Source organism: Podarcis erhardii (genome assembly GCF_964252035.2).
Source record: "Podarcis erhardii genome assembly, chromosome: 8".
In the NCBI taxonomy this organism is placed as follows: domain Eukaryota; kingdom Metazoa; phylum Chordata; class Lepidosauria; order Squamata; family Lacertidae; genus Podarcis; species Podarcis erhardii.
The window spans coordinates 49233758-49251585 of NC_138499.1; the positions used below are offsets into that span (position 1 = coordinate 49233758).

General features: G+C 41.2%; 1 protein-coding gene across 1 annotated transcript in view; it reads right to left on the reverse strand.

Annotated features, from left to right (window-relative positions):
• The window catches only part of LAMA1 (laminin subunit alpha 1), an 85398-nt gene that overhangs the window by 37817 nt on the left and 29753 nt on the right, over window positions 1-17828 (reverse strand). Inside the window, exons 12-25 of the mRNA XM_081873784.1 lie at window positions 16670-16843; window positions 15634-15735; window positions 14056-14267; window positions 11911-12022; window positions 11039-11149; window positions 10214-10341; window positions 9459-9545; window positions 7545-7756; window positions 6324-6430; window positions 4967-5147; window positions 4055-4191; window positions 1956-2192; window positions 911-1054; window positions 17-196 (exon numbers count right to left, since the gene is read on the reverse strand). Of these exons, the coding sequence (XP_081729910.1) occupies window positions 17-196; window positions 911-1054; window positions 1956-2192; window positions 4055-4191; window positions 4967-5147; window positions 6324-6430; window positions 7545-7756; window positions 9459-9545; window positions 10214-10341; window positions 11039-11149; window positions 11911-12022; window positions 14056-14267; window positions 15634-15735; window positions 16670-16843 (2124 nt within the window). The remainder of the gene's footprint in view (window positions 1-16; window positions 197-910; window positions 1055-1955; window positions 2193-4054; window positions 4192-4966; window positions 5148-6323; window positions 6431-7544; window positions 7757-9458; window positions 9546-10213; window positions 10342-11038; window positions 11150-11910; window positions 12023-14055; window positions 14268-15633; window positions 15736-16669; window positions 16844-17828) is intronic.

A 17828-nucleotide genomic window follows, 5' to 3' on the forward strand; every position in this document is an offset into this window, starting at 1 on the left:
TAACTCATATGCTTACCTGGTCTCCCTGGAACTGATCCGGCAATTTCCAGTAAAAAGGTTCTGTAGTCAAGTGTTGTCGGACTGCTTTGACATCCATTAAGATATCAGGGAACTGGGAAAATACACCTTCACTGGTTCCAGTGAGGTTACTGTGAGAAACCACATACAGAACAGTCTGCTGCAGAGACAGGGTGACCTGAAATGCCAGACTAATAGGTCATACCTCTTTGTAAAATGCACTATATCGTTTCTAGCTAAGCAAGATTTCAAATGATCTGTTTTCAAGTAAATAAAACATACACATTATAACTTTGAAATTTTGAAGGAAATTAATTTTTTCAAAAAATGTGTTATATTCCTGTATTTCTATGAAGTAGTTTCATAAAGCTGAATGGCAGTATATGGATGCATCACTGGCTTTCCCATGTATAGTTCACAGGTCATGTCAAAGCAAGGCAGTGAGGGAGAAGCAGCCACAGCAGCAAAGGAATAAAAGGTAGCAAAGACCTTCTTTGCATGATTATCATGGTGTGGCAGAGCTTTAAGGTTGTACTACGGCCCTAGGATTACTAGAGCTCAATCCAATCCAAACTTCATTGACAGGGAGATGTATACAAAGGCTAATAATATTTTATTTGTTTATTACAAACTTTTGTATCCCACCCACCAATCAAATTATCTCCAAGACTGTTTACAACAGATACAAATCAACTAACCCATCTGCTGCTATCTGGATGTCCTATAAAGGTGACAATGGCACATGGCCTTAAAGCCTCTTCCCAACTCTCTGCTGTTCTTGCAGTCACTGGGATCAAATACGAGATCAAGCTGCGTGCAGATCAAATTATGACAAGACAAGGTTCAAATGCAACCGAAAACCAGGCACAGAGGGTGAAACTGCTTTACTCACTGGAACTCTCACATGGTCTTCTACTTCTGAACATGACTCCGACATCCCAGAGCAAAAGCATGAGATGCATCCCAAAGCATTAGTGGCATGAAGAGCAAATGTCCCAGGTTTGCATTCACTGCAATGCAATCCAATCACATTCTCCTGACAAAGAAATAGATTGTTAACGCCAGTAGGGCTTGAACACTGGACTGAACAGTTTCAGCTCATAGGTCTCCAGTTATTTACACAACTCAGTTTGCCATCTAGAGAACTTCTTATTTAGTATGGAGTGGCTTGTGGCATGACTGGAGTAAAAGTTCTAGCCCACACAGTGTGTCGGGGCAAGTAGTTGCTCCCATACTGCTTGCTACTCTTTAACTGCTTGATCAACACACAAACCGTGAGCATGCCTGGTTTCATCCGAGTCCTAATCCTGCTCTTGACTGTAGCCAGTATATCGTACCCATGGACCACATGAACCTCCAGCACAGACACATGAGGAGGTTGTGAAAAGCAGCAGTGGTGTTCTCACAGGGGTAGTGATGTGTTCACGAGAACAAGGAAGGGGTGGGGCAAAGTGGCAGCAAGCTCTGAGTTTGCCAGCAGTATTGTCCTGCAGGTGCGTGAGCACTTTGGACACACAACTGAACACCTATGAAAAGCTGACACAGCCAACCCAGAGCTCCTCCAATGCCTTGCACAATCCTTGCCCTGACAAATTATTCACTGTTCCACCTACTGTATACCATGTACGGCTGAAGCTAATACAGGGTGCCTTATTTCTGTTTCTAAACTATAGTTTTTATTTTGTCCTGAATGCAGCTTGACGTCCTAATTCAATGTTCTAACACCCAATTTTGGTCTAAACTCTTTCCTACAAGGTAAATGTTTTGCATGTCCAGTCTGAAGGTTACACATTTGTTTTGCTCCTATATAAACCTAAACCTGGCTCCCCCCCCCCCAGAAAACACTAGTTGATGTCTGTGAAAGTGACTATTATTGTATTACAGGCAAAGAAAAATGCACAAAGAAAAATAATAAGCAGGCAAAGATTTCATGCTACCTTGCAGACACATGCACCAGTTTCCTCTTCACAGTTGCAGATTCCTTGATTTTGATCACACATGTCTACTTTGCTGCCCCGCAAGTCACAATCACAAGGAATGCAATCTGGGTAGTCTCTATACCCCAAAGCACAGATAGCGCAGCTGTATCCTCCGTATCCATTCTTACACTGACATTGAGCAGTCAGCTGGTCACACTGGAGACTGACTGAACCTATATCACTGCAATTGCAGGCCTTAGAAGAAAACAGGACAAGAGATATGTGAATCTTGCAAAGGTCATGAAGTTCAGAAACTATAAACTTTTGACAGACATTAAAACTTGCCAGCAATTTTGTGTAGAGGAAAGTCCAACTTTAGAAATTGAATACTTTACCCAACATTCTCAAAAGATTTATCATCTGACCCCTAAATTACTATATTTTTCGCCCTATAGGGCGCACCGGCCCATAGGGTGCACCTAGTTTTTTGGGGGAGGAATAAAGGGGAAAAAAATATTTTTCCCCCAGGCGCTTCCCCCGCCCCAGCCCCCAGAACAGGCTGCTATCCGCAAACCTAGGGAGCCTGGCGGGAACTCCCGCCGGGCTCCCAAGGCTTGCGGATAGCTTCCTGAAGCCTGGAGAGCGAGAGGGGTCGGTGCGCACCAACCCCTCTCGCTCTCCAGGCTTCAGCGAAAGCCTGCATTCGCCCCATAGGATGCACACACATTTCCCCTTCATTTTTGGAGAGGAAAAAGAGCTACATCTCCCCTAAGTAGATAATTTCGGTTTGCAGGTGACCATTAAACAACTAGAATTGATCCAATACGAGCCATCACCATTACAATACCTTAAAAAAAAACCCCATCTAAACAACAATTACTTGGCCATGAAGCAAGGAAAAGGAGGCAGAAGACTCTCACAACACCCCATATGTGGGACTCCCTAGCTCAGCAAGTTAAATCATCTTCCTCTTTATCAATGTTCCACCAACATCTTAAGATAAGCTTTAAATAAGCTTTGATTCTATTGCTGTTTAACTGTATTAATTTATATTATTTTTATTAGCTGAACTGCTGCTCTTCTCTTAAAAAAATATCTGGAAATGGTAGTTTAGAAAAGGTTCTGATCATCCTTTGTGAAAGATCCCTGGTTTTCCTCGCATAATTGCCACTTCCATAGTCCTCTGGACAGAGGAAAGGGTGTTAAATCTTACATCTGTATAGATAATCCCTTGACATGGTATTAATGGGTTCTTTTCAGCTAATGAAGAGCTTATTGAAGTCACAGCTCACTGGTTTGCAGTTTGCATACTGCATCTAATTCCTTATTATACCTTCTTTGTCTACCACTTACAATGTGCTTGTCACATTTCCCCCCTATACTTGCAGCTATAAGCTCCTAGCACGACGTCAAATCTGAGCATTCCCATGTGAAAATATGGAACTAGTCAAATTGTTCTAGAGCCACGCAACCTTGTTTTAGCTTCTTCTTCTTCATTTTAAAAAAAACACATTGTTATGATAAAGGTGATCTCCCTTGGTGGACAAATTCTAGCTTTCTGCTTCATACTGGCTTCTTAGAAATAGACGGCTTAGGCTTCAGGTTATAAATATTTTGAGAATATAGAATATATAGAATCCAAGGATGTATGAGCCAGTTTTTAATTAATGAATTGCTGAATGGTATTTCTTTCTCCACAACCAGAAAAAGACTCAAACTCAGGGAAATTCCTTGTCCTCTCAAAGACAATGTATCTTTCTAGTAACAAGTCATCCACCCAATATGGCTCTCATTAGTGAAGATGGATTGATTAAGTGAAAGAAACTGTTATATACTGTGGAATTCTTACAGATGTTTACCTTGATCCATGGTTAAATGACATAAACCTCATTTATTATGATGATTATGTCAATAAAGGGGATATATATTGTTCTACATACATCAAAACATAGGGAAGGAAGAAGAAAAAGTTTCTTTTTACCAGCATTAGCAAAAGCTAATATAGCAGAAGCTGACCTAATTTGTAGTGTTTAAATACCACAAATTCAATGTGCTATCTTGTGAAGTATTTTTTAAAGCTTTGTTTTTTAAAAGTTTCCTAACAAGCACAACGTTACCTTGCACCCATTCTCTGGATCGACACCCCAGAAGTTCTCCTCACATAGTTCACATTTTTCTCCTTCAGTATGAGGGGGGCAGATGCATCTTCCAGAATCTCCATCACAAACATCATGTGTATGAGCACAATTGCAAGCTACAGGAAGAAGACAGGGAGCAAGTAACCCATTTTGTCAGTGCTAGTAAAGTAATAGCAGTGCTAGTAGACTAACAGCAGTGCTAGTAGCAGTGCTGTAGCATCAGGTCCATCTCTGCCTTAGGTGGGCTCCACCTGTGAGTTTACTCATAAGGAAGGAAGTAGCTCATAAATGATTCCTATAAAGTCCTTTCCAATGTCTGAATTGGAATGTACACTGGTATCATCCAAGGTACACTGTTGTGTCTTAGGTGTAACCAGTGCTTTTTTCTTTTCTTTAAAAAGGGTACTCTCATTTTCCTACTCATATTGAAATACTGCCCCTAAATGAGGCCAAACTTAAGAGTCACAAAATGTTTAGGGGTATGCGTACCCCTGTGTCCCGCCCCAGAAAAAAGTACTGGGTATATCCGTTCAACATCTCATTCGGTTGCTCAAAATTCTTAACAGATTGAGTCAACGGTAAAAGCAAGATTATTACCAACGCACCTCCTATAATCCCCACACCAAATGGCAAAAGGGCAAATTGGCACAGGAACCATTTTCATAAGCCCAAATCCTTATTCCAATAGTTGGAATAATTGGATTCCCATTGCAGGCAAAACATGATGAGAAATGCTTTGATATCACTCTGCTGACCAGGCTTTACAAATAAATAAATGCTAAAGAGGCTCACAACTGACATTTCCCATGGTGCAGCACAAAGCATTTTGTTAAAAGAAAATTCGTAAGAGTTTAAGAAACTGCCATGACCAGATTATGGGCTATAATTTACGTGTGCAGCCACCGTCCCGGAATGCATAAAAGCCATGAGCGCAACGATCACACTTCTCCCCAGCTACTCCTGGCACACAGAGACATTGTCCTTCATCATTACAGTCCTCAGCAGTTGAGCCAGCTTTACTGCAGTTGCAAGGACGGCAGCCAAGTCCGCTACTTAGGCCGTAATATCCAAGCTGTCACAGAGAAAAGAAAAGTGTTTCAGCAATATTTCCTAGTTCCCTGAAACAAAAACAATTCCTCTCTTGTTTTCTTTTTCATCGCTGAATGCGATCCATTCCTGCTCTTTGGCCTGCATAAAAATAGTGCAGTTCTGCTAGGCAGTGTGTTGGAAAACAGCTCCCAGCTCACATTTCCCCCACCCCACAGAACTTATGGGTTCTACTGTGTCCATCAGAAGCCTTTGGAGAATATATAGGAAAAGCATATATTGTTATTTTAGAAAGGCTTTTGAAATACACAACCAGTTTCCTAGATGAAACTCCTTAAATGCAAAAGTTCACAAAAATAAAAATGGGGGCAGGGTGGGGTGGGGGTGGAAGTTTTGTTTGTCAAGAATCTATTAGTATATGAATAGATCCCAACATTACCATTGAATAACCATGCAGCACAAGTAAATGAAAAAAAAAAGTTAAACTTTTTCACTTCTCATGAATGTCAAATACTACAATCCACATCAGTTACACATGTTTTTAGACATTTATTTGGAGCTATTAGCCCAAATCTAAAAACTGCTGAGGTAACCAAGTTCAGCACAGGGTTAAGGCATTATGACTACAGTGGACGCTTGGGCTGCGAACGTGATCCGTGTGGGATGCACGTTCGCAACCCGCATCTGCGCGGGTTGCATTTCGGCGCTTCTGAGCATAGCGCGATTTAGCGCTTCTGCGCATGTGCGACTGCCAAAACCCGAAAAAAAACGCAGCCTGAAGTGGCTGTAACCCAAGGTATGACTGTACATGATTCAGACCATGTCTCAAGACAGCATGCAGGTTACCACCACCAGGCCGCTCCACCAACACAAATACTGGAGTATAAATAGAGCATGGTATCTTCTGTCTGTCTCTATATATCTGACTGAAAAGAAAAGACCGGATTTTCAGTAACTCTGCACAGGGCCAGGACCATAACACTAAGGTTGACAAAAGAGTAACGGCTGGCAAAGTGAGAGTGGGGGGGGGGGGTGCACAGCCTTCGCTGGCAAAAGGGAAGGCTTTCAAAGGGTCCTATTTCACCCACAGGCACTGCCTAGGGGGACACCAGTAAAACATGAGTAAATTACCAATACATCAGTAGCGCAAAAGAAGTAAAATCATGTGTGCTAACATCAAGATTTATTATTTCTTTCTTACCAAACACTTATCGCATCGGAGTCCCACCACATTTCCTTTGCATTGGCACAAACCAGTCTTCGGATGGCAGACGCTGGAAATGGAGCCATTCACATGGCACCCACACTCTGATGTGTAAAAAGCACAAATAGAAAAGCTGAATATAACCAGCTATTAAAAAAATACTTGAATAACTTTTCTCTATGTGAGGTTTACGATTCTATACCCCACTTTTGCATATTCTTTCCATCAATATTTTAAATTTGTATTTTTGGATCCTGGACTTAAAATTAAGGCCAAGATCTAAACAGCGCCATGTGTGAAAGGAAAGTATTTCCACTCAGGAAAGAGGAGAGGGTGTTCTGTGTCTCCCCCCCCCCCAACTGCAACTCTGTTCTACATCAATTCTGCTCTAGAGGGTCGTCCAACATTTGAGTAGCAGCTCTGTGGGATTCACAAGGAGATGCAGTGAAAAGCAGAGGCGGGAATTGGCCCACAGACTATACAGATATCTATGCATATCTATGGAAAATAGACTAAATTGAACTACAGAGACAAATCCATTGCCAGCACCAATGTAGCATTTGGAAAACCCTCAAACACTCTTGCCTCATTGTTGTAAATAATGGGATCTACAATAAAAATTGTTTTGACTCCATTCATTTTGAAATACATCTACCTCACTCTCTTCTTGAGATGTCCTTTTACCAATACAAAAGTACTAGAGGTGATGCATACAAAGAGATTAGGCAGGAAACTACTCTCATTGCAGGAAACACAAGTTGTTGTTTTTTTGCATTGGGGTGCCAATGAAATGGCTTGGATCCTAACTAGGCTTCCACTGACAGGAATGTCTCCTGGATGGAGTTCGACACACAGGACTGTTCTGCTAATGGAAAGCAGAGAGATAACTTTCACCAATTCCTCCAAAAGGTCTGTGTGCCACCCAAAATCTGCTCTGGAGGGTTGGGGAACTAGACAGTAGAGCAGCATGTGAAGCATCAGAGGGAGATGAAAGAATCAGTAAATATTACCCCCACCCTTCTGCAAAAATGATCCTCTGCTGGAACACAGAGGAACACCCGTGAAAAGGAGGAGACACTGTGTTCTATCTATTCTATGCTATTTATTAATCCACTGATTTCCTCAACCCTAATGTGCCTTTTTTTAGGACATTACATAAATCAACTGTCCTATGTATACAAAAATACTTGATCAGTTGATTTAACAGGAATTACTCACCACGGCAGTCTTTGCTGATCACTGCATCCCCGTAATACCCATCAGCACAGCTTTCACAGTGTCGTCCCACAGTATTCCCAATGCACTTCAGACACTCTCCTGTTAGGGAATTGCAGTGGCCATCTTCCGTGGGATCTACATTGCCATTGCAGTCACAAGGAACGCAGGACTGCCCAAGGACCAAAGGATCACCATAGTAGCCATTTGCACATCTGCACAAGGGATTGGAAATTGTGTCAGGTTACAGAAAGCCACATATTAGAAACACATCACAAGCCTGAAGAGCATAGTGTGTTCATGTAAAGATGCAAAACTAGGGTTAGTAGAGAAGTGACTGCGAAAACAGTACATAAGAGGACTGCAAAACTTGACTTCCATCTTTACTGTGCTGCTTGAAAAGATAATTTAACCCTTTGTTATGCTACATACGCACCTAATTTGATTTCAGGGGCAAAAGTAGAAATGGGGAGGGCAGGGGGCAAAATATTCTCCAAAATTACAAAAAAAAAACAAAACCACCCACCCCTGAATACTTTAATTCCTCATTTTAAAAACATGAGATTTTATTGAAAGGTTATATATTTACAACTGCTTACAAGACTTATAGTGAAATGTTAGAATGATGGCAAACTTCCAGACCATAGTCCAAATTAGGCTCCTTTGCCCCCATATCTGGCATATGACAGCAGGGCAGGTAAAGATAGGGCTGCAAAAGGAACAGGAAAGAGCCTTAAAATACACTCCTTACTCTTCCTTGCTCTTCAGCACTTATGGTGAGGTCAGAAGGAAACTGCTCGTGCAGTTTGATTTCAAACCATTCAGGCAAAGGGAAATACATTACCCAACATCATGGCAAACCTTTTAAGATTCAGATTCAAGTTCACTTACATGTTTTCCCTATAACTGGGTGCACACTGCATTCAAAGTCAGCTCAGCTTTTTCGAATCACCCCAGCATACTGCTCTGCATCAATCTTTTGCAGATGCCCTCCCCCATGGTGGGCCACAGGCAGTAGTGGCCAGGGTGGTGGGGCAGAGCTGCCATTCCAAACCCTGAGATGCTGCTACTTACCTGGACAGCGTTGGGGCAGGGCAAGGCGGTAATGAGGTCGGGGCTGTGCTGATGCGCTGACAGAGTCAATCCGATACTCCTGTTAGTGCACCCATACAGCCCCAACTTTTCTGCCGCCTTGTCCTGCCCCAGTCTCAGTAAGTTGCAGCAGCATCAGTGTATAGACCAGAACTTAGGGTTGCCATATGTCCGGAATTTCCCAGACATATTCAGAATACTGCATTCAACAGCAGTGTCCAGGCGATACTTGGCTAAATGTCCAGGAAAATCCAGACATATGGCAGCCTATGTCAGCAATGCTCAACAACTTTTCTGTCTGGATTTTGAAATGTGGCAACCTTACCAGTGCTTTCCAAACTGTGTGTCACGTTAGTGTGTCAGCTGCAGTGTGTAGGTGTGCCATGTGAACGCTCCCTGCACTCCTCCCAGGGCTGGAAACAGATTAGTTTATCGTCCAGTTTGCTAGTAAAACTGAATTACTGCGTCGCGAAATGAAGCATGTCTGAAAAGTGTGTCACCAACATGGAAAGTTTGGGAAGCTCTGGTATACACACATGAGCAGATATGGTAACCATCAGTATTATTTCCATTATGAATGGACTAGCCCTTTTGCAACACCATCTCTTTCTCTCTTACACACACACGTCAAATCAGCAAGGAGTGGAGTTTCCACCTCTGCCAAAAGCAGCTTTGGGGAACATATTCCTGAAATGAGACTGACACGGGTACAAGTAATGTGTATTTTGAGCAAGAATTCTGAAACAGGAGAGAAGCAAAACTGTTATTTCCAAATATATTTAATTAACAATATTTGCTGTTATTTCCAGCGTTCTAGTTGCATACCTTTCACACTTGGGTCCTGCATAACCCAGAGGACATTTATCACAGATAACTTCACCTCCATTATCCAAGTGACAGGTAGGACTGAAACTAAAAAACAATTATTTGGGGGATTATCATCAACCTATACAGTTTAAAAGCAATACACATTAAATGCACGCTCTGCATATTTATTACATGAATTGTGGTCACTACTGATAACACCACAGAGAACACCACAATGTGTGTTGTCAGATCAGCGTACATTACAGACCATTTCCTCAACAAGAGCTTCTCTGTGAGGCAACATAAACTGCTTTTTTAAATTTCAGAAAGATGAAGCACTGGGGAGAAATATGCTTTTAGGGGAAAGCGAATGGGCATACACAAACCTTTCAGCTTGCTTATATAGCAGCTTGCTGGATTGCTACCAGTATCTAGCAGCTGTGCAAGAATCAGCCTGAATTGATTTTGTTCACATAAAGAGCGTTAACACTAAAATATTTTCTAATATTAGCAATGCATGAAAATACCTTTTCAAGAAAAAACAACCCCAAGGGCGACATTTGTATTCAGTAAAGTACTGGAAAATTTCCAGCTCGTCTTAGCCGTCTAGGAGCTATTATTTCTGAAGGGTACCGTGGAATTCTTGTCATGTTTTAACACCTTCCCTTCAGATTGATTTCTCTTCCCACCCCCCATTCCTTTCTGTTTCTAACTGGCACTGCTTGTCTGATATTGCTGGAGATGTCATGCAATGTTTCCAGTTAGCAGCTTACTTATTTGAAGCAGTTTTCAGTGGGCAGGCGCACGGCTCACAGTCCTCTGGAGTCCCCCTGGATGGCGTCCCATAGAACCCAGGCAAACACTGATCGCAAGAACTCCCCGTAGTGTTGTGCTTGCAAGCCTGTGAAACATGCAAAACACCTTTTGATACTTATTCTGAGTGGAATTCTATCCCCAGAGGCGGGGATCTCAGCATGAAATGACATGCAGCATTAGGATTCAAAGAACAAAGAAAAAAGCAGGCTATTGACAATATGCTTTTCCAAGCCAGCAGCAACAATTCCCTCATTAGCAAATATTTGGTCTCATGGATTAGTTGTGTTACTTTCACTGTGGACTAAATCAGTTTGCTAATATTGAACACTGGAAATTAACAGGTTAATTTAGAAGATTTAAAGTTCTTTTAAAAAAAAATCACTTTGAGGAAAGGTTCCCTTTCTGGTGCAGAACTTAACGGAACCAGCACAAAAGTTGAGGAAATGTAATCACATAGTTATGCTCCAATATTTTTCCTACTTGGATCCACAGGAATGTTTCCACTGAGCTGAGAAGGAAAAGCTATGGCTTTCATGACTTTTCATATAAAAGTGTTTTATATCAGCTCTTGCCTAAGCCAGATAATTTAATTTCTTTAACATGCGCACACACACACAAAAACTCTTAAAAGTTACAGAAGCTGGTTGGGAAGATGCGCTTCAATGCTTCTTTGGGGTATATTACAAAACTGCCTTGCACTGAAAACAATTATATGAATTGGTGTGTTTTTTAATGTGATCTTTTCAGAAATGAAAATGAAAGCACACTGCAAGGTAACTTACAACACAAACACCATGAATGTCACATTCCGTTGCATGATCATGGCAATCACATGGCTGGCAAATCCCTCCAAAAAGTATGCCACCTACTCGGTAGTAGCCAGGAAGGCAGGACTAGGAAAGAAAGAATAACAGCACAAAACGGTTCTTACAGCACTTCAACCCGATTATTAGAATATTTGAAAACCTATTAAAAGTGAGTTATGCATTAGCACTCCTATAAAACAACTGCACAAACGTGTCTCTGAACTCAATCTACAGATCTATGCTTGAACAGAACCTTTGTGTGGCATGGGGAGTAAGTAGTGATGTTTGCTATATAGCATAATAGTCTGTATTTATAAAACAAAAAACACTAATTGAATATGTTGTTTTTTTTATATTTATACTCCGACACACAGGGACAGAATCCCATCATACAGATATAAAACCAGACTTGGAAAGGACCCAAATATGGCATCCAGACCAAATAATCCCAAACCCTATTACAATATTCCCTGAAATCCTGCCATATTTTCTTAAAGTACATTTTAAAATATATTCAGGAATCTGGCATACAATGTCAATTAGCACATATGAGAAACTGTAATTTGTCAACCATTTCCCCAAATTTATAACAGAACAACTGTTAGGTGTTCAGCTTTAAAAATAATCTATGGCCTATCCAGCCTTCAGTTTCTTTAGCTACAAACTCCGTAAAAATGTGGGGAAATGTTATTTTTTAGCAAGTGGATAAAATTGCCATAAACAACTGTAAACAATGCAGATTAGAAAATGTTGCTCTGCCATTCCAGGAAGCAAAAACAATATGGTCTGTATGGGGAAAGTATATTTAAAAGTGCTTCCTTCTTGTATATAAAACCATGACAGATTACCTCACAAGAAATCCCAGAGTAGCCTTGGGGACATTCACAATATTCCACATCTGCAGCTGAAGACACATCTATGAGATTAGCATTTGCTGTATCCAAAGTGACAGAATCCAACCTGTACCAAGACAGCAACACACACACGTGAATATTGTAGTTAACAGGTATATAAATTGATTAAATAAAATAAATATATTTCTGAAAGATTTGAAAAGAAAAACATAAAAGGGATCATGAAAACCACGTATCACTGAAAAGCTAACCTTCCTGAACAGCATTGTAAGCATCATTGTACTCAATGGGGGCAACTTCTGAGTAGAAACTAAAGGATTTCACTTGAAGGGGATATACATTTAGAAAACGTACCCAGGTATGGATTCGAACCATACCTTGTTTATAATTTATAGAGTCACTTATCAATTACATTTGGTGATGTATTAAATATCCTGGAATTAAATACTAAATGAATTCCCACCATAATCAATGTGAGCTTTGCATCATTTGCAGTACTCCAGCACTTTCTATAGATACAGGGTCCTTTGTTCTCTGATATACAGAAAGATGTGGAAAGGATAGCATAAGCTGCCTTATATCAGATCATGCTATTTGTCCATTCAGCCAGGTCTCTGGCAACAGCAATCCAGGAACTTGGGATGTGGGAGAGGGAGAGGGACCCCATCACCTGCTACCTGAGTCTTTAATAATTGAAGCATCAGGGAACCCAGGACATTGTGCAAGCAAAGCATGTGCTTTACCACTCCATCTAACCCTGTACTATGTACTCTGATTCTCATGGTTCTCCAGACTCTCAGACATCCTTCCCCAACACCAGCTATATGGTATTTCTAACTGAGTATGTTAGGAACTAAAGCCAAGTTTACAAACATGTGCTAGGGTCCCTTCCCAGTCATTGATGTTTTCATAAAATCCTAATGTCCCAATTTACAAATTAGTCATTGGTGCCCAGGTCATCAGTTCACATCACCAGATGTAAAAAGATGGACTGCAATTGACTCAGACTATGCACTTGTGAGACTTCTGCATATTTGCCTACAATCTGAATCTTCACTAGTCAAAGACTTCACATTCCCAAGGTTTCCAGAACAGACAGAAATTGTTTCATTGAAAATTAGATTCCAATGGCTCAGGATACAAATTTCTGTATCAGATTTCATACCCTGCGCATACACATAGAACTCTCAGCACATCTTTTCTGATGTGTCTATCAGTCTATCTTAATAACATGGCATTTCAGCAAAAAAAAAATTAAGACATTACAGCTCCACAGTAGCCACAAACAAATGCACACAGTAGCCTCATCTTATAGGATGAAAATCAAGAACAAATGTGAGATTTGGTAATATAAAGTCTCCTTGTTCCACACAGTCTGGTACAGAACAATGATTAACAAAATGTCAGCTTATTAGAATTCAGAAGCACATACTTTCCAACTTAAAGGCCCTAATAGGATGCAAGAAAGGAAGGTCCATCCTTCTCGCTCTGCAACTGGTCTTTTATAAATGAACTGCTTTGTCAACAATGGATGTGCTAGATGAAACCAATTTATTTAAAACCCTCTATCACCATAGGCAAGGAGGGTTTAATGTGTTCCCTCTCTTAATAATGATGATGATGATGATGATGATGATGATGACAACAAAAAAGTAAATGCCTGGGCCATGGGCAAAATCCACTTGTGGAAAGGCCTTTCACCTTGCCAGAATAAAATTTCAATTGTAAGGTATAAATCTGCAAAAAACTGGCAACAGCTTTATGTGGACCTCTAGTATACTCTGTTAATGAGTTGCCTTCTTAAACTTCCTCTTCCAGAGCTATTAAAGGTGTAGGATTCCTGTCCCCCTTTTTATCTGGAAATTTCACCCATAAGTAAGAAGAATCTTGCAACCTAATTTTCCAAAAGTCTTCAGGTCAAGATCTAGGCAAGAATTAAGTGAAACACCTGAATACATACATTCCAATATACTTAGAGCTGACATAGGCAAAGTTAGGATTCTGGTGACAGAAAATTATGAACAGCATAAATAAGGCCTTAAGACTTTGGAAACTTTTTCTGACTTGTTTTCATCAAAGAATACTCAACTGGCATAACAGAAAAATTATTTCTAAACTGATTCTTCTTGTGTCCATTACCTGTATACAGCCTTTTTTGCAATGTTGTAACTGGCCCTGATCAGAAAATGTGTAACATTTGCCAAAACTGTCATCAGCATATCTCGATCTATTAATTTCTTCGTATTAAAATCAACGAAGTTTTCAGACACAAGCCGCACAGTGCTGGAATACTCCTCATATGGTTGCAAAGACAACCCTTCAGATCTTGTACATAAAATTTGTCCATTGCCCTGAAATGATACATATATGACTGTATAGAGCTTTCCATGACAAAAGTTAATTGGAAATTTGTTTAACCATATAACTTATGAAACATTTACAAAGAACTGTCCTCTTATTCCAGAATCAACTTTCCAACCTTTTCACAGTTCATTCCGTAAGAAAAATTCTGTTTAAGTTGATCTATGTCCAAGGTGCACCTAGATTCTGATTTTAAACTCATTACGTGGAAATAATTCCTACCCAAATCAATGGAATTTGCTTCCATGTAAGGTGTTTAGAGGGACGCGGGTGGCACTGTGGTCTAAACCACTGAGCCTCTTGGGCTTGCTGATCAGAAGGTCAGCGGTTCGAATCCCCGCGATGGGGTGAGCTCCCGTTGCTCGGTCCTAGCTCCTGCCAACCTAGCAGTTCAAAAGCATGCCAAAAAGTGCAAATAGATAAATAGGTACCGCTCCAGCAGGAAGGTAAATGGCGTTTCCGCGTGCTGCTCTGGTTTTGGTGTTCCTTTGCGCCAGAAGCAGCTTAGTCCTGCTGGTCACATGACTCAGAAAAACTGTCTGCAGACAAATGCCAGCTCCCTCGGCCTGTAAAGCGAGGTGAGCACCGCAACCCCAGAGTCATCTGCGACTGGACTTAACTGTCAGGGGTCCTTTACCTTTACCTTTTAAGGTGTTTAGAACCAAGGTATTAACAAAACTGACTACATGTGGGGGATGCTAGTGTACTATTTACACAGCAAACCAAGCATGCTTTGAATAGGGACAAAAGGAAACAGTGCAATCCTATACAGGACTACTCAGAAGTATGAGTTACTGAGTTTAATAGGACTTCCTCCTGGTTTATAAATGGGTATAGGATTGCAACGAAAAAAGACCAGTTTCCTCCCAACCTATATTTGTATATTCAGCACAAGAGGATCACACATACAGGAATTAAAGCAGTCTTCTATAATCTCACCCAAGTTTTGCAAGCATAGAAGCAAATGGTGTACTTGCAATCAGTCAGAGTCAATTACTGAGTGAAGGGAAAATTTAGGATTGTATCTAATGTTAGTCCTACTCCAAGTGGACCCACTGAAATTAACGGACATGACTAATTTTTGTTCATTAATTTCAACAGGTCTCCGCTGATACTGGATATAACCTGTTTATATAGCACTTTTATATCCTACTCCCAATAAGCTATACTCAAAAGGTTATGAGATCTACCATATTGCCATTCCATGACACACAAGAGTTGTCACCAGAAGAGGGGGGGGAACCAGGAACCAGTACAACAACCACCCATGCATGTTCACCTGTGTTTTGTGCATTCTTTCTCTTTGAATCCCATAGTCTACAAACCACCATTTCAATTCACATAATCTTAAATTACCTGAACAATAACATCCACATTAGATACCAAATCACTATCCGTACTGTCCATGGGAATTTCATAGGACACAGTATACTTCAAATAACCACCAAAGGAAGTGAGCTGGAAGAATAAAAGTGTAAATAAGTTTTCAGCATAACAGGGAAGAGTAAAACTTACATGCAGCAGAGTAAACAACCATTTCCCCATTCTTACTTTTTAGCACCAGTGTGGATTCCTCACTATTAAGAATTTACCTGTAACATGCACCCAAATAAGAGATAACACTGCCCCACTTGCCATGGTAGAGAGTGCATGCTTACTTTGCATAGAGCTGGACGAGGAAGCTAAAAGAGCAACGATCTTCCTTACTGCTTCTTTTAATTTTGTGCCCTTTTCATTGGTATCTGAGCTGCTGAACAGAAAGCAGAGCAGCCCAAAGGGTGGGAGGGAAAGGGGGGCAATTGCAAGGTGGGGAACAGCAAAACAAAGTGATTACAGGAGCGAAAGTGGGCTACTGTAGAGTCAGTATGGGAGAGAGAGGCAACACAGATCATAACAGATCCTCATAATTTTTTTAAAGATTCCCCTCAGAACCATCAACAAATAATAGCTCTTCTCCACACCCACAGATGTATTCTGAAGATTGTTGGTGTTTTTGTTGACATTCTTTGTAGAAACCATGAAGATCCATTTCTTGTTTCAACATTTTAGTGATTCCCCCCACTACAGTGCAGTAAATCACCTATGGAGATTTAACTTGATGGTGGTGGGGTTTAGGGGGGCACATGTTAAATCATAAAAATTCAAAAGGGTCCATTTTACTTCTACTGGATCCAACTATTATCCAGACCCATTAAAAAAACCGTTTATGTGAGTTTGTGTAGACACTCTTCCTCTTTCTGTTCAGTGGACAGGAGTGATCCAAGGGAGGGAGGAGAGAAGAAACTAAAGGGTTTGATGTCCATGGCACTCTCCCAAAATTCCTCTCAGGTGCCCATGGGCCCAAAAAGATTGGGAAACAACAAGAAGTACCTATTTTCCCTTGGATACTTACTTTATTTCCAAGATATGGCTTAGGTGCAGACCAGTAATAAGGAGACTTCAGTATTTTTGCAGCTGCTATATTATTAATACTTATTTGATGAGGTCCATCAAACTGATCTTGTTGAGGCTGTACGGTTTTTGTGGTAAGTGGAGCAGTCACCAGCCACCCAACCATAGAAGACACCTTAAGGAAAATAAACTATAAAACATCATTTACCACACCTAGAAAGTTAATTTACATACAATTGTGTGTGTGTGTGTGTGTGTGTGTGTGTTAATGGCATAACCATTTTATTCTACATAATGCTGCCTACTGCTGGAAGGGACACGGGTGGCGCTGTGGGTTAAACCACAGAGCCTAGGACTTGCCGATCAGAAGGTCGGCAGTTCGAATCCCCGTGACAGGGTGAGCTCCCATTGCTCAGTCCCTGCTCCTGCCAACCTAGCAGTTCAAAAGCACGTCAAAGTGCAAGTAGATAAATAGGTATCGCTCCGGCGGGAAGGTAAACAGTGTTTCCATGCGCTGCTCTGGTTCACCAGAAGTGGCTTAGGCATGTTGGCCACATGACCCGGAAGCTGTACGCCGGCTCCCTCGGCCAATAAAGCAAAATGAGTACCGCAACCCCAGAGTCGGCCACAACTGGACCTAATGGTCAGGGTCCCTTTATCTTTACTGTTGAAGCACAGGGCACTATTATCGCCCAAAGGGGCACAGAAAAAAAAGTATCATCCAGAAAATTGTTTTATGTATTCTTGGCTGGAAGAGATGTATGCATGGTCCAATTCACCACTGCAATTGGCTCCCTCAGAACACCTGTATCCATCAGGCTTCCACAGTCTGATTCACACATCCCATTAAACCACAGTGAAAATAAGCTGGTTTCTCTCTGAACAAACCATGAACCTGGTCTACATTGGCTCCCAGTATGTTTCCAGGGACAATTCAAAGTGTTGGTGCTGAACTTTAAAGCCCTAAACGGCCTCAGCCCAGTATACCTGAAAGAGCATCTCCACCCCCATCGCTCAGCCCAGACACTGAGGTCCAGATTCAAGGGCCTTCTGGCAGTTCCCTCACTGCAAGAAGTGATATTACAGGAAACCAGGATTTCTCAGTAGTTGTGCCTGCCCTGTGATACACCCTCCCGATGTCAAAGAGGTAAGCAACCATA